General features: G+C 43.9%; 1 protein-coding gene across 1 annotated transcript in view; it reads left to right on the top strand.

Moving 5' to 3' along the window:
- SH3GL2 (SH3 domain containing GRB2 like 2, endophilin A1) overlaps positions 1-22,570 on the top strand; it is a 155,369-nt gene that overhangs the window by 106,583 nt on the left and 26,216 nt on the right. The window contains exons 2-3 of the mRNA XM_054033096.1: positions 12,038-12,106; positions 20,158-20,230. Coding sequence (XP_053889071.1) covers positions 12,038-12,106; positions 20,158-20,230 — 142 coding nt within the window. The remainder of the gene's footprint in view (positions 1-12,037; positions 12,107-20,157; positions 20,231-22,570) is intronic.

Raw genomic sequence — 22,570 nt, forward strand, 5'->3', positions numbered from 1 at the left:
GAACAGTACTGGTCCCAGTACAGACCCCTGGGGGGACACCACTATTTACCTCTATCCATTCTGAAAACTGACAACTTACTTTGCTTAAGAGCCTTTAGTGTGGGACCTTTTCAAAGGCTTTCTGAAAATCTAAGTACACTACATCCACTGGATCACCCTTGTTCACCTCAAAGAATTCTAGTAGATTGATAAGACATGATTTCCCTTTATAAAAAACATGTTAACTCTTCCCCAACAAATTGTGTTCAGATTTAGCAGACATATAGATGTTCTTTACTATAGTTTCAACCAATTTGCCCGGTACTGAAGTCAGGCTTACCAGCCTGAAATTGCCAGGGTCATCTCTGCAGCCCTATTTAAAAATTGGCAGCACAGTAGCTATCCTCCTGTAACCTGGTACAGAAGCTGATTTAAATGATAGGTTACATACCACAGTTAGTAGTAGTAGTAGTTTTAGTAGTTCTGCAATTTCACATTTGAGACTCTTCAGAACCCTTGGATGAATACTCCTGGTGACTTATTACTGTTTAATTTATCAATTTGTTCCAAAACCACCACCTAATGACACCTCAATCTGGGACAGTTCCTCAGATTGGTCACCTAAAAAGAATGGCTCAGGTTTGGGAATTTCCCTCACATCGTCATCCATGAAGACTGATGCAAAGAATTAATTTAGTTTCTCTGCAATGGCCTTATCATCCTTTAGTGCTCCTCTAGCATCTTGATCGTCCAGCGGCCCCACTGGTTGTTTAGCAGGCTTCCTGCTTCTGATGTATTTAAATTTTTTTTGCTGTTACTTTTTGAGTTTTTGGCTAGCTGTTCTTCAAATGCTTTTTTGGCCTTCCTAACTATATTTTTACACTTCCCTTACCAGAGTTTTTGCTCCTTTCTATTTTCCTCAATAGGATTTAACTTCCACTTTTTAAAGGATACCTTTAGTCCTCTTACTATGGTAGGGTAGTTCCCTAATTGGAAAGGTTTTTTTTCATTTTTGCCCTGTAAAATCTCTCTCACATACACACACGAAGTCCTTACACCTCTCCTTAGTACATTTATAAAACAGAAATAACTCTATTCAAGTTCCATTGGTGTAAATGAGAGGTGAATCAGGCTGTGATGTTTTTGGGTTCAACCCAGACTAGTGAGAGATTGTCACTGCTTGTCCTGTAACCCTGAGTGCCTTAAAATGCTCTGCTGCTGTAGCTCCCTGTGTAGATGCTCCCAGCCAGGATACAAGCATGCAAGCACACTGAGGGTGTTAAGCAGCCTTCATTCAGCAACTCTGCATCCAGCAGCCTGTCTATAACACAACAGCTCCACTCCACAACACTCCACCAATCTTGGTTACTACTTGCAAGGTGACCCCACCACACCCTCAGTTGCCAATTTTCCCCAAACCATCTGCCCTGTTGTGTGCTGCCCTCTCCTGGAACACTCAGAGAATTAATAAGGTTCATTGCTCCTTTAAAGAGACAGAAGCCAAGCTTATGACTTTAATTTGTGTTAACAATTACAGTAACTCAAACATAGCACTGGGTTGTTTTAGGATAAAATTAAAACAAGTTTATTCCATCAAAAAGAGAGGGTTTAAGTGAGTTCAAGTATAAAGAATAAAGACAAAATTGTCAGAAGCAAAAAAAGTAAACATTTTCTAAGGGTGAGGATTTAACTCAACAGACTACAGCCTTGGTTCAAGGTAGATTTCTTACCATTCCTTTCCAGCCATGGCTGACTCTCTCTCAGTCAAGACCAGCCAGAGAAGTACAAGATGCTGGCTTCCCTTGTCTTTATAGATGAAAGATCTTTGCCTAAGCAGGTCTCTCACATAAATTCAGTTCCTAGAGATTTCAACCCTCTTTGTTGACTGACCCATATTTCTCAGCTTGCAAGATCTTTGGCTCCCTAAGTCTGTCCAGTGATGGAAATCAAGATGGCTTTTTTCTTTCCTTATATCTTCCCCAACTCACTCTTTTGGCTCCAGACTTAGGATGACCTCATGGTGTTCTTCCCTTCCTCTGGACTTTCCCATTCCTCTGCTGATTCAAATGTAAATGGTGCTTCCATGTTTTTTGGACACACCTTGCTTAATTTAATTGAAGATAGATATCTGCCTTCCCTCTGGTGTGGGAGAAACCCTGTTTCTCCCTGTATTTGGGCATTGACTTTAAAGCGTAATATCTTTAAGTAACTCTATTTCCTCCTATAGTGTTAATACATACATTTCACGATATGACTCACCATCATGTCATTAGCTTTCATAAAAGACAGTACCTGATACACTTTTATAATACAGTAATATTGCATACAATCAGTTGGTTATAATTTGAGATTCAGACCCTGGCAAGAAGCTATCTCCCTCCCTCACTAGGTTGTTGGCTTTGTTTCCCATTTTATATAAATGTGCCTTCATTGTGTCTGCCTAGTGACATGCAAATACACATACCTTTCCTAGGGCAGACTGGGCTCATGCACTGCTTGCCAAACACATTTTAAGAACATAATTCTAGCACATATCCATAACGCTTTGTACACATCCTGTATGTGCATCACACAAGAATATTATTGACACAGAGTAGTGAACCACCAATAGGCCACTGTGTCACACAGGCCCAGGGTCGTGGTGTCAATGGGAGTGTGTGCTGGCCTTATAGCACTGCATTTATGATGCAATCTATCTGCATTGGGTTACTAAATAGCATCAACATCCTATTTCTAAGTATTGTCAATATCTTATGATGTGGAGTTGACATGTAGATGTGTGATGAGCAATTTTTCCTCTCATCATCGGGATGTATACTCTGTTGAATTGGCTGTTGTTAAACACAATGTCTGGAGCACTAGTCGAGGTACATATTTATCTATAGCATATTGCTTGGCTGAGTTCCAACTTCTCGTCAGCGTCTACTTACATTTTCCTCATCAGTGCATCATTGACAATCTGATGCGTTATTAAACAGTTTGCTCTTTAAAAGTCCAATTGTCTTTGAGAAGAGGGGCATTTGCATTTTCAGGAGCTATTAGCAAGAAATGACTTCAAAAAAAGGATTTGAAGCTATTGACCTTTGGTATCATTTGATCTATTTAATCATAGATTGGAGTTGTCATTTCCGGATGGTCTTTCATGACGCAGTGTTGTGATCTGTTTTGTTTTATTGTTTTGTTTAATGTTTGCAGGTCACATAGCCGATATATAATACAGAATGTTGGATAGTCCTATACAAACAATTTCTGTAGGGCTATTTTTATTAACATGTTGGAGTTTATCAATAATCTTGGCCAGTTTGCCTGTGGAAATGAGAATTTGTTTTCAGTGCATTTTACCTGGTAAAATGAAATTTTTAGTTAACTGATGTCTACTAACCCCTATACATATGGTTTTCATTAGTCTTCATGCCTATAGTAGTGCCCACAGGCCTTGATCCAGACTGAAGCCTAATCATAGAAGATTAGGGTTGGAAGAGACCTCAGGAGGTCATCTAGTTCAACCCCCTGCTCAACTGTGCTAATTGTGCGAGGTGTCATACATACACATAGTAAGAGACAGTTATTGCCCAGAAGGACTTTCATTGTAATGGTCAAGCCAGAGAAGGGGTGGGGGAAAAGAAGTAAACCGCTGCTTACTTTCTCATCACTCATGTAGCAGCCCCAGCACAGCCAGCGTACAAGTAGTCAGAACCTTGTCCCACACCACATATCAACCAGGAGTGGCAAGAACAGGTCACCCCTGAAGCACAAGAGGATGATAAGTCTAGGCAGAGAAGCACCAGTAAACCTACCCATAAGAAGTGTTTATTGACTGTCCGGTTTCATGAGCGTTCATATAAGCAGCATTATTCTTTTTATCACTGGTGTGAAGTGTGTGTGTGCGCGCGCGCATGTTTTGTTGTAGTTTTTTTTTCTTTAAAGGTGTTCCCTAATTTAAATGACAAGACTCTCTTGGCCTTTCATGGCTCCTGTTAATTGGGTAGCAGGGCAGGTGTGAATTGGTAGGTAGCAGATTTTATTTTCAGATATCTGAGACTAGACCACCATAATCAAAAGGCAGACCACAATTGACTTCTAGTTCTCTTCCCAGCTCATGCCCACTCCCTCTAATGAAAGGGAACGAGTGTGCCACATGTTTCTGGGTATTATTATGTTTCACACAGAAGCAGTAGCATGAAAATATCAGTTCCTCGGAGTTTGGGGGACTGTTTTAATGGACAGAAATCACATTTCTGTTCTTTATCAACAAGAGGATTGTGGTGTTTAAAGGACGTTGCAGGTACTGTGTATACACATAGTAAGAGCCTCTGTCCCAAAGAGTGTACAGTCTGAATAGAGAAGACAGTGGAAAAAGTATTATTTTTCACTTTTTATAATGGGAGGCACAGAGAGAGTCAGTGACTTGCAGAAGGCCATACCGGAAGTCTGTGGCAAACCAGGATCTGAACCCAGAGCTCCAAATGATTCAGTTCTGTGCCTTAACCACAAGACTTACCTACCTTCCTCCAGTTTCCCCAACTCTATAGTGGGCACAATGATGTTTAACATGGGTGAAATATGAATTATATTGCACAGGTTGATATTATTTAGGTCAACATATGAGCCCCTTTTCTTGCACTCTGTTTTCAAAAACTATACATACTTGTATATTTACATTTGGCTGTGAACATCTTAAATCCTGTATAGTTTTTATTTTTGCCTTTATTCATACAGATTTCAGTGACTATATTAGGAGCTGAAAATTTGATGCCTAGTGCATCATGCACATAATTTAGCAACAGGCTATTTTGGCAATACAGAATCCAAAAGTGGAAGTGGCTCCCTATTATTAACAGAGGCAATAATGGAGATTGGCCAGGTAGGCAAATAATCATTTCTGTTAACAATGGGGAGCTGCTTGCATTTTTGGATTCCATAGTGCCATCAACCTCTAGCACTAAATTCTAAGGACTAGTGTGAGGAGTAAATAATATCTGCCTGTGCAATATAATTCTTATTTCACCTATGTTAAATATCATTGTGCCTAGATTAGAGTTGGGGAAACTGGAGGAAGATAGGCAAGTCACTAGAGAGTAGATCTTCAGATGCTATCATTATCACTGGAATTTGCATAAATAATTTCTGACATACTGACATTTCACTTTGAATATTCCAAATATCTTAATTAATGTTCACATGCAAAAATGCATAAATTAATACAATGTGTACAACCTAATTAATTCCCTATCTCGGTCACCTTTTCTTCAAGTCACCCGAGACTAGTGCATTGTCACTAACTCTCATGATTTTGTGGTAAGTCTTGGCTAGATGGTTTGTTCCAGCTTCTACAGCATATGAGGCTCTCAGATTTCATTTAAGAAAATGTTAGTAATACTGCTTTGCACATACAATAGTTAAGCCCGGATTCTGCACCATAGAAGTCAATGAGAGTTTTGCCATTGACAGGATCAGGCGCATAGCAACTATCTTCTGAGTATATCAAGTCACTTTACAAACAGTAAGGGTCCAATTTTGCTACCTTTCTATTAAGTAGAACTGTACCCTGTAAGTACTCCATTGGAATCAATGAGTAATGGTGGCAGAATTGGGCTCTGGATAACTAAGCTGCCTTGTTACTCCTGTGAAGTGGGCAAGTATCCAGAATCCTGTTCATAAGTAAATGGAGGGCTTGTCTTCACATGCAGATCTACAGCTCTGCCACTGTAGCATTTAAGTGACAATGGGAGAGCTTCTCCCATTGGCATAGTTAATCCACCTCCCGAAGGCTACATCTACACTACGGGGGGGGGTCGATTTAAGATACGCAAATTCAGCTACGCGAATAGCGTAGCTGAATTCGACGTATCGCAGCCGACTTACCCCGCTGTAGGGACGGTGGCAAAATCGACCTCTGCGGCTTCCCGTCGACGGCGCTTACTCCCACCTCCGCTGGTGGAGTAAGAGCGTCGATCCCCGAGAGGTCGATTTCTACCTGCCAATTCAGGCGGGTAGTGTAGACCCAGCCTGAGAGGTGGTAGTTATGTGGCAGGAGAAGCTCTCCCATTGACACAGTGCTCTGTACACCAGGGGGTTAGGTCGGTAAAAATACATTGCTCTGGGCTGTGGATTTTTCACACTGCTGAGCAGCATAGTTGTAGACCTGGCCTCAGATGCACTACAGACCTATATCAGTATAAGTCAAACAGAGTAAGCCCTGGTCTACACTACAGAGAGAGGTCAATGTAAGCAGCCTTGCGTCGACCTAACTGTAAGTGTCTATGCTAAAATTTCGCTCCGACCGACGTAACTCGCCAGCTACACCGACTTAATAACCCCCCCTCCACAAGTGGCGTAGAGTCAATGTCAATGTAGTTAGGTTGATGGAGCGTCAGTGTAGACATGGTGTTGCTTACATCAACTGTTGCGGGCTTTCAGAAGCCAGCCTACAATGTTCCATACTGACCGTTCAATCGGTGCAAGCGTTCCTGGTGAGGATGTGCACCGCCAACACAAGGAACGAAGTGTAGATATTCACAAGTGATGTAATTACTGTGGTGGCTGTATGCCATTGTAAGCTAGGTCTATTTAATTTTGTAGTGTAGACATGTCCCAAGTGACTTGACAAAAGCTATACAGAGCCACAGCACAAATTACAAAACTCAGTGGCAAAACTGGGACCTGAGTTTGAGAACAGCCAATGCCTTGATCTGACCGCTTGGAAACTCTCCCTGCTGTAGTACACTGTTCCTTTTTAGTATTGTCTTAAAAATTAGTTTTCTGTGTAGGAATTCTATACAGGCAGGTTTTCTATAATGCTGTGAAGAAAAATTAATTTTAAATGTTTAATCAAATGCCAACCACCTTGATAAGCTGCCAGCAGTGAAACCTCTGTGTTCCTCAGTACATCAGCAGCCTGCAGTCAGCATTGTGATGGATGCCAGGGCTTTCTGCCTTTCAGTGACCCTTCAGTCCCAGCTAATCTGGGATCTTCTCTAGATTTGAACTTGCACAAGGACAGCTCCGTTCTGGCAAATAATCGTTCATCCATTTTAAACTGATCACATTCTTGTATGACTCTTATTCCTCTGTGGCTCAGCTTAATTGCCTTCAGAAACTAAGTCAAACACAGTGTTCTAAAACAAGTAACTGCCATGTAAGAGACAGAATCAAGATTTTGGGTGTTAGGATCATTTCCCCGTATAATTAGGTTAGACTGCTAAACAGCTCCCCATGCAGATGGAGTATAATATTTAATACTCCTTCATCCATATGTTTCTTCTCTGGAAACTAAGGGAATTTCTTCTTATGACAAATTACAGGTTCTGAAACCTAGGGAGGAATATTGAGCCTGATTTTCAAAGGCACAATTGCATGTGCTTAATGTGTTCATTGTGTAACTGTCTGTCCACATGGACAGTTATGGATCTAGCTAGCCTTGTGAGCCTGCAAAGGTCTTCCCCCCCTTCTCCCTCCCCCCACCCCCCGAAGTTTGGTGTTGGAACTTGTAAATTTGTAACTCTCTCCCATTGTGCATTAGGTATTCGGGTTATTTCCTTACTCAGAACAAAATTTTCTCAGTGTTTATGGAATTCTTAGGGAAATTTGCATTGACTTTCGAGGTTTCACCAAACTTCTTTAGCAAACTCCCACAAAGGGATCTGTGTAGGTTAAAATTTCCTGCGAATATACATTCCTGCAGATTGCAGGATATTTACATTCCAAAATGTGGGACTAACTATTTGTAAGATTTGCTTAGGGAAGAATTATTTCCTCCTGCAATTTGGGCCTGTTATTTTGACAAGGCTTTTTCAATAGATTTTCTCAAATGCAAGAAAAATCCCACACAGTACTTCTATCAAAAACTATGTATATCTTGATAATTGTATATTGATGAATGCAAAGGTGCATTGCTGATCAGGCTGACTGAGGGTGAGCTTTTGTGTGTGTGAGATTGCTATCCGCGTCAGATGATGACTTAAAAGTTAAAAAGTATGGATTGGATGAATGGACGATAAGGTAGATAGAAAGCTGGCTAGATTGTCGGGCTCAACGGGTAGTGATAAATGGCTCGATGTCTAGTTGGCAGCCGGCATCAAGCGGAGTACCCCAGGGGTCAGTCCTGGGGCCAGTTTTGTTCAACATTTTTATTAATGATCTGGATGATGGGATGGATTGCACCCTCAGCAAGTTCGCAGATGACACGAAGCTTGTGGGGGAGAGGTAGATACGCTGGAGGGTAGGAATAGGGTCCAGAGTGACCTAGATAAATTGGAGGATTGGGCCAAAAGAAATCTGATGAGGTTCAACAAGGATTCCTGCACTTAGGATGGAAGAATCCCATGCACCGCTACAGGCTGGGGACCGACTGGCTAAGCAGCAGTTCTACAGAAAAGGACCTGGGGATAGGAAGCTGGATATGAATCAGCAGTGTGTCCTTGTTGCCAAGAAGACAAACAGCATATTGGGCTGCATATTCCCCTCTATTCAGCACTGGTGAGGTCACATCTGGAGTACTGCATCCAGTTTTGGGCCCCCCACTACAGAAAGGATGTGGACAAATTGGAGAGAGTCCAGCGGAGGGCAATGAAAATGATCAGGGGGCTGGGGCACATTACTTATGAGGCTTGTTCAGTCTGCAGAAGAGAAGAGTGAGGGGGGATTTGATAGCAGCCTTCAACTACCTGAAGGGGGTTCCAAAGAGGATGGAGATCGGCTGTTCTCAGTGATGGCAGATGACAAAACAAGGAGCAATGGTCTCAAGTTGCAGTGGGGGAGGTCTCCGTTGGATATTAGGAAACACTATTTCACTAGGAGAATGGTGAAGCACAGGAATGGGTTACCTACGGAGCTGGTGGATTCTCCATCCTTAAAAACCTCTAAGGCCCGGCTTGACAAAGCCCTGGCTGGGATGATTTAGTTGGTGTTGGTCCTGCTTTGAGCTAGATGACCTGGACTAGATGACCTCCTGAGGTCTCTTCCAACCCTAATCTTCTATGATTCTAACACATCTCGAAGAACAGCAGTTACAAAAAGATAAGTAACCATTTTTCTTTAAATGCTAGCTCATGTTGATTCAGTAGTGCAGACCATGCAGATTCATGGGGGGAGGGATAGCTCAGTGGTTTGAGCATTGGCCTGCTAAACCCAGGGTTGTGAGTTCAATCCTTGAGGGGGCCACCTAGGGATCTGGGGCAAAATCAGTACTTGGTCCTGCTAGTGAAGGCAGGGGGCTGGACTCGATGACCTTTCAAGGTCCCTTCCAGTTCTAGGAGATAGGATATCTCCATTTATTTATTTATTTATTTATTTATTTATCTATATTCAGAGTAACAGCAGGAGTGTGTCTGAACAGAAGCTTTTCAGCTCTGCCAATCCAGTCTTTATTGGGGTAACGAGATAAGTAAAGCGCTTCCTCTTTTTTTTGGTGGAAGCCACCTAGTATTGGTGCATGATTAACACAGCTGAATGAAGCTGTACTAGTCACGTTTTGGATACTACTCAATGAGGAGTTGACAATTGTGACGTTGCACTCTATATGATTTTATGAAAGTATGCTGATGAGTATGAATATAATTTAACTGGAATATGCTTCATCCAAAAGTCCTTTTGTAAGGTATCATTACAAAGCTTATAATCTATTGAGTGTGGTCATCCTATTTGTATAAATGTACCACTCTTGTATCTGAGACTAGAAATATAAAATATAACTCTGAGGGCCTATTGTAATTATGCAAAGTGTGGGCCATTAATTGTGGTTTGGAATCTTGATGACTCCCATCAACCAGGACAATTGCCTGCAGATGACTTGGTTTTACTTGTAAGTCTTCCTGTATACGCGTGTGCTGGCAGTGGTTAATGGAGTCTTACAGTGACATGTGATCATGTCCCTTGAACTGAAATCCATCTTTAATCTGGTGCTTTTCCATTGAGAAGGAGTGGGTGGGAACCCAGAGAGGGACAAAGGATTCCAGCCTTATGCAAAAGATATATAAGGGGGTGGAACAGAAGAAAGGAGGAGCCATCATGAGAAATCCCTAGCTACCACCTGAGCTGGAACAAGAGCTGTACCAGGGGAAAGGATTGTGCCCAGACTAGGAAGGCATCCAGTCTGTGAAAGAAACTTATTGAAACATCTCTGAGAGTGAGATTTTATCTGTATTCAGTTTTATTACTGTATTAGACATAGACTTGCATGTCTTATTTTATTTTGCTTGGTAATTCTTTGTTCTGTCTGTCACGACTTGGAACCACTTAAATCTTACGTTCTGTATTTAATAAAACCACTGTTTACTTATTAATTAAGCCAGAGTATGTATTAATACCTGGGGGGGGGCAAACAGCTGTGCATATCTTTCTATCAGTGTTATAGAGGGCAAACAATTTGAGTTTACCCTGTATAAGCTTTCTATACAGGGTAAAACGGATTTATTTGAGGTTTAGACCCCATTGGGAGTTGAGCATCAGAGCCATTGCACACACAAGTGCGGGTACCTTGCAGCACTGCAGATTTACAAGAATGAATGAACTTGATGAGCTTAATCACATTTCTGGATCTTGTTCACCACAGGCAAGCATAGAAAGGGGGACTTGTGCCCCTCTCCAATGAAACAGTAAAATGCCAGACTGCACCTCCCCTGAGGTCTCCCTCTGCTTGCCAAGCTAGCCAAAAAGTAAACCGGGTGGTTGAAACCAAGTGGAAACACAAGTGTTATTCTGACTTCACTTACATTTGTGTAACAGGAGTAACATTACTGAATTCAGTAGTTATACTGGTATAAAACAAGTGTAAGAGAGATCAGAATGAGACTCATAGAAGAATACGTAAAATTAAATGATGTACAGTATAATGAATTGCAAATTACAGTGAAAAACTAAAAGTGTTTAATTTATTATGACAAGTGCAGACACAGTGTATGATGAGAACAGGCAGTGGGTCAAATCCATCTAATTGACTTCTGTGAGCTACACCAGTCATAAATTTGGCCCATTGTGACTAACAGTGCTATTACAGGTTTCAGAGTTGTAGCCATGTTAGTCTGTATCAGCAAAAACAACAAGGAGTACTTGTGGCACCTTAGAGACTAACACATTTATTTGGGCATAAGCTTTCATGGGCTACAGCCCACTTCATCAGATGGAGTGGAAAATACAGTAGCAGAGGTGTGTGTGTGTGTGTGTGTGTGTGTGTGTATACATAGTACATGAAAAAATGGGAGTTGCCTTACCAAGTAGGGGGTCAGTCTAAGGAGACAATTCAACAATAGAATACCAAGGGAGGAAAAATCAATTTTGTAGTGGTAATGAGGGTGGCCCATTTCAAACGTTGACAAGAAGGTGTAACAGTAAGGGAAAATTAGTATGGTAAAATTAGGTTTTGTAATGACCCATCCACTCCCAGTTTTTATTCAGGCCTAATTTGAGGGAGTCCAGTTTGCAAATTAATTCCAGTTCTGCAGTTTCACGTTGGAGTCTGGTTTTGAAGTTTTTGTTGTTGAAGAATTGCCACCTTTAAGTCTGTTATTGAGTGACCAGGGAGGTTAAAGTGTTTTCCTACTGGTTTTTGAATGTTGTAATTCCTGATGTCAGATTTGTGTCCATTTATTCTTTTGCTAGAGACTGTCCGGTTTGGCCAATGTACATGGCAGAGGGCCATTGCTGGCACATGATGGCATATATCACATTGGTAGATGTGCAGGTGAATGAGCCCCTGATGGTGTGGCTGATGTGGTTAGGTCCTATGATGGTGTCCCTTGAATAGATATGAGGACAGAGTTGGCACCAGGGTTTGTTACAGGCTTTGGTTCACGGGTTAGTATTTTTGTTGTGTGGTGTGTATTTGCGTCAGGTTGGGGGGCTGTCTGTAAGCGAGGACTGGCCTGTCTCCCAAGGTCTGTGAGAGTAAGGGATCGTCCTTCAGGATAGGTTGTAGATCCTTGATGGCTGATGCATCCAGTCACTATACCAGCTAGTTTCTTATGGGAAAATACCTCTGCACCGGAAACCAATGTATATATGAGAATTCTGGGTAGATCTTCAGTCATCACTGATCTTACCTTTTGTTTTTAATCCACAGAAAGTGAGTGAGAAGGTTGGAGGTGCAGAAGGAACTAAGCTAGATGATGACTTCAAAGAAATGGAAAGGGTAAGTCTGAACATAAGTATTATGTTTATTTATTATATATATATATAATATATATAATAAATATATATTATATTTATTGTTTATTTTTTACATCCCACCATAAAAAGATAAGTGATTTAGCAGCACAAGTCTCCTGATTTATATTCCTAAATCATTATACAGCACAGTTGCACTTATGGTCTGTTACCCCCTTTTATTTGCTAATCAAGAAATATAAAAAACAAATATTACATACAAAGATCAGAGATATTGGTCTCAATTTATCCATGAGTTAATCCACTGTAGTGGACTCCTGGAAGCAGAGAGTTTGCCTGAATGGATGGATGGATATTCTTATGGCACAAAGATCCCACAATCCTCAGCTCATCGAGGTCAGTCAAGAGAGTCAGAGCTGGCTGAGGAAAGAATGTGTCCAAGATGCTTAGGATATTTGCAATTTCAGAGCATCCCCCAAGCAGCCTTCACTGAGCAGGGCTCCTTTGGATCAAGAGCTGCAGTTAAGAGATGTCTGCCCCCATCAACCACAAGGAGTCTGGTGGCACCTTAAAGACTAACAGATTTATTTGGGCATAAGCTTTCGTGGGTAAAAACCTCACTTCTTCAGATGCAAGAAGAAGGTTGCATCTGATGAAGTGAGGTTTTTACCCACGAAAGCTTATGCCCAAATAAATCTGTTAGTCTTTAAGGTGCCACCAGACTCCTTGTTGTTTTTGTAGATACAGATTAACACGGCTACCCCCTGATACTTCCCCCATCAGAAACTCCACAGATGCTGAAAGTGACAACAGCACCTGCCTTCCCATGGTTGTGAATCCCCCCTGGAAGAAAAGGGAGCACACTACTGTGTGTGTATGTGATAGGGTGTCCACCAACACCGGACTGACAGGAGTTAAGATGGCCAGGTAGGCCAATTAACTCTACAGACTGCACCTGGAGGAGGAGCTGGAGAGCAGGGAGCAAACTGAAAGAAGGCTTAGCTGGGCAGGAATGTGTGTGTGTGTGGGGAGGGCTATAAAGCCAGGTAGCTAGCAACAGACAGGGGCTGCTGCTGGGAAAGGCCAGTCACTCCCTGGGAAAACAGAGGAGTGTTTGGAGGCTGCAGAGGCATGCAGGCTGCAGTCACTCCCTGGGAAGTGGAAGCGCGGGGTTGGAGTTGATACACCCAGAGAGAGGCAGGGACCCAGAGTGGTAGGAAGCAGTCCAGGGAGGAAGCAGTGAGAGTGGAAAGTGGGGGGCAGTGAACTGGAAGACTGCCTGGGTCACCATGGGAGTGACAGAGAATTGAAGGGCTGTACCCCAGAAGGGGGGAAATGCTGAGTGACCTAGCCTGAGGGCTAAACCATGAAGAGGACGCTGCAGTTCCTGGAGCGAGAAAGGGGCTGCAGACCAGAGAGAGAGTCAGAGCAACGGCATGCAAACTGCAGAAGGAGGCATCTGCCCCAAGAGCTAATCCTCCGAGTGACCAGGAGGAGGCACCAGACCAATTGTGAGTGGTGCATCCCGTGACAGTGTGTACACCCAATTTTTTATCTAGAGGGGTGAACACTCCACACCTATATGTTTAGCTCTCCCTCTCTATGCAAAATTGTCATCCTGAACATAGAGGAAACATGAATGTAGGGGCCTTTCCTTGCTCACATCACTTAAAATCTGTAGAATTTATTTTGCTGCTTTTTGCACTGAGGCAAAACAGAGAAATTATCATCAAAAACAGAATTTGGGAAGGTTCTCAGCAGTGGAAAACTAGTGGGAGATTTATAATGGAAACTAGGACAATTAGTTAAGGGGGAGTTCCATTTTATGCTTATGAACAATATGAGATTGGCAGCCCTAGAGAACGAAATCTGCTGTTTATCCACAGAACAACAAAATCATATGCACCAACCCACACCATAGTTCTTCAACTCTGACATAGAGGGAACAGCTCTAGAAGTGACCAGTTCAGTCCCCATGGCCATTCACTCAATGGTCTCTCTGCTAAGATTGCCGATATGGTTGCCAATTAGAGCCGAATCTAGAGGTGTTTGTTCATATGGACAGCACTCTGCTAGGAAAGGACTACAGGTATCAGCTCGTATTCCATAGTTCACTGAGCTACCATGATATGCCACAGTGACTAACTTGTTACTATCTGGATTGCAACACATAGCCAACAAGTGAGATTCTGTACCCCGTGATCAGTCTTTTCAGCTATGCCGTCTCCATACGTGTGGGGTGGAATTAAACATTACAAATTAGTGCATTTTAAAACAAAATTGTTCACCAACTTTACCTTCCACGGAAGTGTTGTGAGGCTTAGGGCATGGCTACACTTGCAAATGTAGAGCGCTTTGAGTTAAACCAGCCCTCGGAGAGCACAGTAGGGAAAGCGCTGCAATCTGTCCACACTGACCGCTCCAAGCGCACTTGCAGCGGCATTAGGAGCAGGGCATTATGGGCAGCTATCCCACAGAGCACCTCTTCCCATTCTGGTGCTGTGGCTTGTGGGAAGGGGGTGGGGGAGTGCAGGGCATTCTGGATCCTGTCCCAACGCCCTGTGATGCATCAGTTCGCATCCCAGCAATCCCTGTGCTTCAGTCCACATTTGGCGCCATCTTTCAACGTTTTTTGTACTGTGCACTCTGTCTTCCCTTTCGGTCTGCGGGAATGGAGCCCGAAATGCTGAGGAATATGCTGACGAGTCTCGCCAGCAAGTCAGGTTTGGCAGTCGAGTTACTCCTTAAGATCCAAACTGACAGTGAGGACTCCGATGATGTTATCTACTAGAGTAATGCATACGACATGAGATTGCATGTGGCATTCACGGACATGCTCACCACCATGGAACGCCGCTTTTGGGCTCGGGAAACAAGCACCGAGTGGTGGGATCACATCGTCCTGCAAGTCTGGGATGATGAGCAGTGGCTGCAGAACTTTTGGATGAGAAAAGCCACTTTCATGGGACTGTGTGAGGAGCTCGCCCCCATCCTGTGGCGCAAGGACACAAGATTGAGAGCTGCCCTGCCGGTGGAGAAGCGGGTGGCTATTGCAGTCTGGAAGCTGGCAACTCCAGACAGCTACTGATCGGTCGCTAACCAGTTTGGAGTGGGAAAGTCGACCGTTGGAATCGTGTTGATGCAAGTTTGCAGGGCCATTAATTGCATCCTGCTCAGAAGAACAGTGACTCTGGGTAACGTGCATGACATTGTGGATGGCTTTGCACAAATGGGTTTCCCTAACTGCGGAGGGGTGATAGATGGGACACACATTCCAATTCTGGCACCAGGCCACCTAGCCTCTGAGTACGTTAATCGGAAGGTTCTTCAGGTGCTTGTGGCTCACCGTAGGCGTTTCATTGACATTAACGCAGGCTGGCCCAGAAAGGTATATGACACACGCATCTTTCGGAACACTGGCCTGTTCAGGAAGCTGGGACTTTTTTCCCAGATGAGAAGATCACCATAGGGGAAATCGAAATGCCCATTGTGATCCTTAGAGACCCCACTTACCCTCTAATTCCGTGGCTCATGAAACCCTACACAGGGAGCCTTGACAGCAGCAAGGAGCAGTTCAACAACAGGCTGATCCAGTGCAGAATGACTGGAGTGTGCTTTTGGCCGTTTAATGGTCCTCTGGTGCTCTTTGTATGGGAAGCTGGACCTGGCCTATGACAACATCCCCATGTTTATATCCGTGTGCTGTACCCTCCATAACATTTGTGAAGGGAAGGGTGAAAGATTCACTCAGGCATGGAACTCGGAGGTTCAACACTTGGAGGCTGAATCCGAACAGCCAGAGAGGGGTCCAGTGCAGGGCTGCAAGGATTAGGGATGCCTTGAGGGAGCAATTTGAGGCTGAAAGCCACCAGTAATGTCTGGTGCCCTGCCCGGGAGTGAAATGCAGTGGTTCCAATGTTAGTAGGAATCTGTGTTTGCTACGCTGACTTGCAATTCCTTGCTTTCCTGGGCTAAGGTATCTTTTACTTTAAGCAATAACAAAGAATGTTTTCAAAGCCAAAAAACCCATTTATTGAAAAGAAACACAACTGCTTGGGAAACAGAAAGGGCAAGGGGGTGGGGTGGGGAACGGTGCAATCACAGATTTGTGTATATCCTGTTATCATACTCAGCCTTTCTGTCTGGAGTGCTGTGCAATGAGTGCTGCACTTCAGGATGGCAATACTGCATGGTGATGGGGGTTGAGTGCAGTGGGTAAGGGTCGTAGTTTTCGGGGCTGGGTGGTGAAGCTACAGGTGTTGGAGGCAGCTGGTGGCGACAAGGACCTGGGTGTTGGGGAAAGTGGGTTGGAAGTGACATGGGGGCACAAGCGAAAGAGTTTTGGGACAAGGACTGCAGGGGAGGGGCGGGTGCGGTAGTGCTCCACCTGCAAGGCTATGAGCACCTGGATCGAGTCCGCATGGCGCTCCATGATGCTTATCAGCTGATCCGTGCTTTGCTGCTGGCACTCTTCATTCTGCTGGTGGATCTTCCTTTCACACTCCCTCCACTCCGTGCTTTTAGATTCGCGTTAAGTGACTGCTGCATTACTTCATGCAGCATGTCTTCTTTGCTTCTATGTGGCCTCTTCCTAATTCTCTGCAGTCTATCGGCTGGTGATAACACAGACAGCTGAGATCTCAAGGTTGCATCTGTAAAGGCAAAATGCAACACAAAGACAGCATTGTTCACACCAGACACAGCAATGATTCCCCTGTACTTCAGGGCAAGCACAGTCTACACAGTCTATAGCATAATTTGCCCGTCCCAAAGAGAGTGCAAATAACCCATGGGAGCCCCAAAATGGTGAGTAAGCACAGTGTCAAGGGGGACTGATTGTTTCATGGCCGTTACTGTCCTCTGGGTTTCTGTGCCTTGGGGAGAGCCAACAGCTGCAGGGGGCCCCTATATTGAACACTGTCCCCACATTTTCCACAGGGGTTTGTCCTGGAAGATATCTCACTGCTGAGGGTGACCTGGGAAGCAAGGGAGGGTCTTCTACTGCAGTGCGGCTTCTGCCCTGGCCCATATGCAGCTTGCCTGTGTGCAGCAATGGTCCCCCCACCCCTCATAGCACAGTGGCACGGACATGTTAGCCTGACTGGGACGAGGACCACAGTGGCTCTCCCAAGAAACCTGTGCAAGCGCATTGCCCAACTCCTGGATGAGACCTTCGAAGAGATCACTGAGGCCAATTACCGTGATGCGAGAGAGCACATCAACACCCTATTCCGCACCTAGGCATGCATGCAGCCCTAACCCTCCTCGCCCCAAGAGCCCACACCAAATAACTTCCTTCCCAAAATAAAAGCTGCTTACCGGGAACCTCCTCTGGTATTTGTCCTTCCCCAAGCACGGGCTGCAGTGACTGGCTACCTTCCTCCTAGCTTGAGAATAGCTCCTGGCTGCATGCATCTAGGGATTTTGGGGTGTCTTCTTCCTCCTCAGCACCCTCGCTCCCGCTTTCCTCCTCCTCCACCTGCCTTGTTGAACTGGGCTCTGAAGTATCCATGGTGGTCCTCAGAGTGGAGGTGGGGTCGCCCCCAAGTATCACAACCAGCTCTTTGTAGAAACAGCAGGTTGTGGGGGCACCAAAGCAGCGGTTTGCCTCACGGGCTTTGCAGTAGACATTCCGCAACTCCTTCACTTTAACCCTGCACTGCAGTGCGTCCCGGTCATGGCCCCTTTCCATCATGTCCCTTGATATCTGCCCGAAGGTATCATAATTCCTACGGCTGGAGCGCAGCTGGGACTGGACAGCTTCCTCCCCACCAAACACTGATGAGGTCCAGCACCTCGCCATTGCTCCATACTGGAGATCGCCTGGCACGTGGAGGCATGGTCACCTGGAAAGATGCGCTGAGAGCACTCCACACCTGGCTGAGCAAACAGGAAGGGGATTTTCAAAATTCCCAGAGAATTTAAAGGGCGGGTCTGACGGTTGGTCACCTGAGGGCAGGGCAGTAGAGTTCAAACTGATGACCAGAGTGGCTAGAACAGGCATTGTGGGATACTTCTGGAGGCCGATCAGAGCACCTTAACAGACCAGGGCGTCCACACTGGCGCTGCAGCTCTCCAGCAGGGGTGCATCAAATGTTATTCCACTCGCCGAGGTGGAGTATCAGGAGCGCTCTAGCCGCAGAGTCCGGGTGCTCTATGTGCCTTGCCAGTGTGGACGCATCATGAGTTAGAGTGCACGGGGCTGCTTTAATGCACTCTAACTCTCAAGTGTAGCCATGCCCTTAGAAACGTAAGGATGAGATTACTCTTCTTGAGAATGCTAAAGTGAGGGATTGGAGCAGAGAAAACTCCTCTCCTGTCTTTCTTCATTATCCAAGATACCTGCTTCCAGCCCTTCAGTAAACACTGGAAGTATTCTGTCCCCTGATGCACAGTCCCTGCCTGCTTTACAACCTCTGCTACTCAGCTCTTTAACACAGAGCCACTTCTGGGCTCAGTACCAGGAAGTTCAACTACTCTTGTTACTCTGAGCCACCAGTTCCCTGCTGCCCTTTGCTATTGGGAGGGAGCCAGAGCTGGCAGATGATAAAGACAAGATAAAATGGGAGGGAGAGCAGGCAGAGGAAGCTGTGACTAGCTCATCTCAGGTGTTATTTTTTTAAATAAAAATGTTCTGTTTGGAGAAATTCACTCCATGGGACAGAAGATGTACTGTAGGAGAAGCTCACTGTAGAGAAGTACAACAAGGTATTTGCATTAGTGCAGCATGCACAATACGTACTAGAGAGCCACAGATCAACGGAAGCAGACTAAGAGCAACATATTTCTCTTTGGACCTGATCTTCAGAGGTGTTCAGTAGCCCCTGGCAAGTGCTGGTTACCTGGAACACCCAAGGAAGTCAGTGGGTGTTGAGGATGCTCAGAATCAAATCCATCTGGCCCTTATGGATCTGGGATCTCAAACTGTTCTTTTCTTCTTGTTAAAGAAATAAATTATAAAATAAGTATTTCTTTAAACATATAAAATACACATATTTTCCCCAATATAACTTTATTGAAAAGTTTATGGAGAAAATGCTCCCGTCACATTAAAAACAATTAAGTTTTTTTTAAAGAAAATGGGTGCAAGAACAGATATCAGAAAGGTACATGAGAGCTCACTGTCTCCAAAAATATGAGCAATTATAACAGAAAAGTTTACTACGAACACAATTCAAATCTTGGAAACAAAGCCAGAGTACCAACTGTGAAGGTGAAAGCATGCTGGGGAGAGGTATTTCTGAGATGGTTTTTCAGCATGACCTATAATTTGTTCTTTGTTGTGTTACAGGTGTATTTATAAAGTCAAAATAAATATACTGGAAGTTTGTGAATTGCTGCTTTTGTGAAAAGAAAGAGACTACTCAGGATAACTTCCTGCTCTTATCCAAAGAGCCACAAAACCCAAGCGCATGGCAGACTTCTTACAGCAGCCAATATGTTGAGTTTATATTGCTGCTGCAGGACCTTTGCACAGTAACAAACTTCTGCCATCATTCAAGTGAGAACATGTCAGATGATTCTAAAGAAGGGCAGCATGTTTTTCTGGATTTATATAATATGGTTTCAGTTCATCTCCAGAGGCAGATTGTTCAGCTGACTGTACAATGAGGAGGGGTATTTGAGTCTGGCATCACTAGCTAGAGAAAAGAGGCATTTGGCTGGGAAGCCTGTGCAGGGTATGATGTACTGGTGTGATAGCAGCTCACCAATCAGGCTCTCTCAGGAGACCAACTGCAGGGAGTTAAATGGTCAGACATAGAGAAACTAGTAGTCCAGTGGGGAGGTATGGATTACCATGGCCAGGTCTCCCTTGAAGAAAAAGATGTCTTTTCTCCTTGTACCACTGCTCCACTCTCATTGCTGCTTAGTGTTTGAAATCTCCTTGGGAACCAGGGCCTACAAACATGTGGTTCTGCTCCAACTCAGATGATGGCTTGTTTGTCGCTCACCTTCCCCAACGAGAATCTTCAGGGGAATAAACCTAAGAAGAAGAAAAATGAGTTTTCTTCAAAATTTCACTTTTGTCTATCTTGTCTTTCTCTTCTTTTTATATTCTTCTCATTTTATTTTCAGAAAGTAGACGTCACCAGCAGGGCTGTGATGGAAGTAATGACCAAGACAGTAGAATATCTTCAGCCCAACCCAGGTAATGAAACTTCTAAGCGAGTCGCAGAATGCTTTAAAGATATTTACCTTTTATTGGTTGTTCTAGTTTAGAGGATAATTTGTCAGTAGCCTTTGCCACTGTAATTACTTAACCACCTTTCTCTTGGGAACTAGTTTTTTTTGTATACTCCGGTGGAGTATGTTTCAGTGTATTGTGTGTATGTGTCTGTCTTGCACATACATGGCTTGATTCTGATCTCAGTTATGCTGGTGTCAATTAGGATTAACACAAAGTTAATGGAGTTATGTTGGAGTGAAATACATTAAATGAGATCAAGTGGTATTGGGGTTCTCCTGAATTTTCAGCCGAGCTTGGTGAAGTCTATCTCATGTGACCATTTGAAGACCTTACAAAAATTACTTGTTTAACCGAGGTCATTTCCTAAAACAGGTGAAATAGAGTTGCACTCAATACATTTCAGGATGGTTTTGGTAGTTGTTTAAGAAAGGAGATTGCCCAGGAAGGTTAATCTGTTGTATCAGTTTCATTGCAGATGCTTTCTCCTGTCTACTGCAGTGTCTGAGCATGAGATTTGATTATAATTGAATTTACTGATCCTCTACTCTCCTGTTATGGGACAATGTAGAAAGTAGAAACTGATTAATTTTTGCCTCATGATCTTAAAAGTGAATTGAAAAGGTTTTGCTGAAAGTTAAAAACTTGATTATAAGATTGGAAAAAAGGAGATGATAATCATGCCTACCTCTTACATAACATATTTTATCAGTACATCTCACTGCTTTATCAATAAATCATTTCCTCCATTTTATAGATAGGAAAACTTAGGCATAGGGTGGGAAAGTAATTTGCTGAGAGTCATACAGTGGTAAAGCTGGGACTAGAACCCATGTAACCTGAGTTATAATCTAATGCTACCCACTGAGCGAGTGTTACTTTAAAGTGTAGCTGTCACTGTATTTTAATAAAATTACCTTCCCCAAAAGAACCTGAGACTCCTACCTTGTGAGTGGCATCAGACATACTGTATGTGAGGGAAATCAAGAGAGGGGTTTAGAATGGGAAAGTTATTTCAAGCCTGGGAGAAACCTGGCACTATACTGTTCTAAATTTTTCATTGTCTAGGGGATGTCTACACAGGGATTAAAAAAACAGTGCTGGCCTAGGTCAGCTGACTCAGGCTCATGGGGCTCAGACTCCCGGGCTGAAAAACTGCTGTGTAGACATTTGGGCTCAGGCTGGAGCCCAAGTTCTGGGACCCCGCGAGGATGGAGGGTTCCAGAACTTGGGCTCCATCAATATTTATGTGACAATTTTTAGCCCCAGAGCCTGAGTTAGCTGGCCTGGGTCAGCTGTGGCCATGCTGCAGGTCTTTTGTTCCTGTGTGAAGGTACCCTTACAGTCTGATCCAAAGCCCAGTGAGGTCAGTAGAAAGAATTCCATTGAGACCAAAGAGTTTACATCTCTGGCCCTTAGCAAGGCAGCAAATATTTTAGGGTAATTTTTTGTTCATATACAGCACTCAATACATTTGTGAGCAATGGCTACATATTGTTTATCAGCTTTTGGAATCTTGGAGATTTAAAACACACATTTGAAAAACCAAACCCTTTGAACTTCACCTTTAAATCAATCCACCTAACTCTTCCTTTCTTTCAAGACTGAATAATCCTAATTTTTGCCTCTCCCTTCTTATGTAAACCATCTTTGTTGCTCTTATCTGACTGTTTTCAATCTCAGTTATGGCTCAGATTTTCAAAGGAACCAAAGGGACTTCAGCACCCTGTTCCCATTGAAATTTGATGGGGTTCTGAGCACTATGAGAGAGAAAAGGGAGTGAGTGGGAGATGCCAGCAGGAGACTTGAAACCTGGTAGGCTTGCCTGATGAGCTAACCAGAAACACCTGGCGAGGGGAGAGAACCACAAGCAGCGAGTTCCTTTATAAGAGAGCTGACTCTGTAAGTCTACAGGGGAGTTAGCTCCGAGCAGGTCAGTGGCAAGCTGAAATCCGGGTTGATCACCTCCTAAAAATTCACTGAAAAAAGGGAAAAGGCTAGATGAAGGAACCCTTTCACTCACCAGGCTCCGAGGTAAGAGCCATGCCTTGGACTCTGAGTTCTACTTTTGAGTTATCTGAATAAACCTAAGCCCCTATAAGGGTGGTGATTGGACAAGCAAGTGTGTGGGGTCTCTGTAAAAGGGCATGGAAGAGGGAGAATAAAGGCAGAGCAGAGGCACCCAACCACAAGAGGGGACATGGGGGCAGCCAACTCATCCACACATACCTAATTCACCCAGACTTCTTTGAAAATTCCAGCCTACATGTTTCTTAAATTCAGGTGAATGTAGCAGTGTCAAAA

This window comes from Malaclemys terrapin, chromosome 6, assembly GCF_027887155.1.
Source record: "Malaclemys terrapin pileata isolate rMalTer1 chromosome 6, rMalTer1.hap1, whole genome shotgun sequence".
Taxonomy (NCBI): domain Eukaryota; kingdom Metazoa; phylum Chordata; order Testudines; family Emydidae; genus Malaclemys; species Malaclemys terrapin.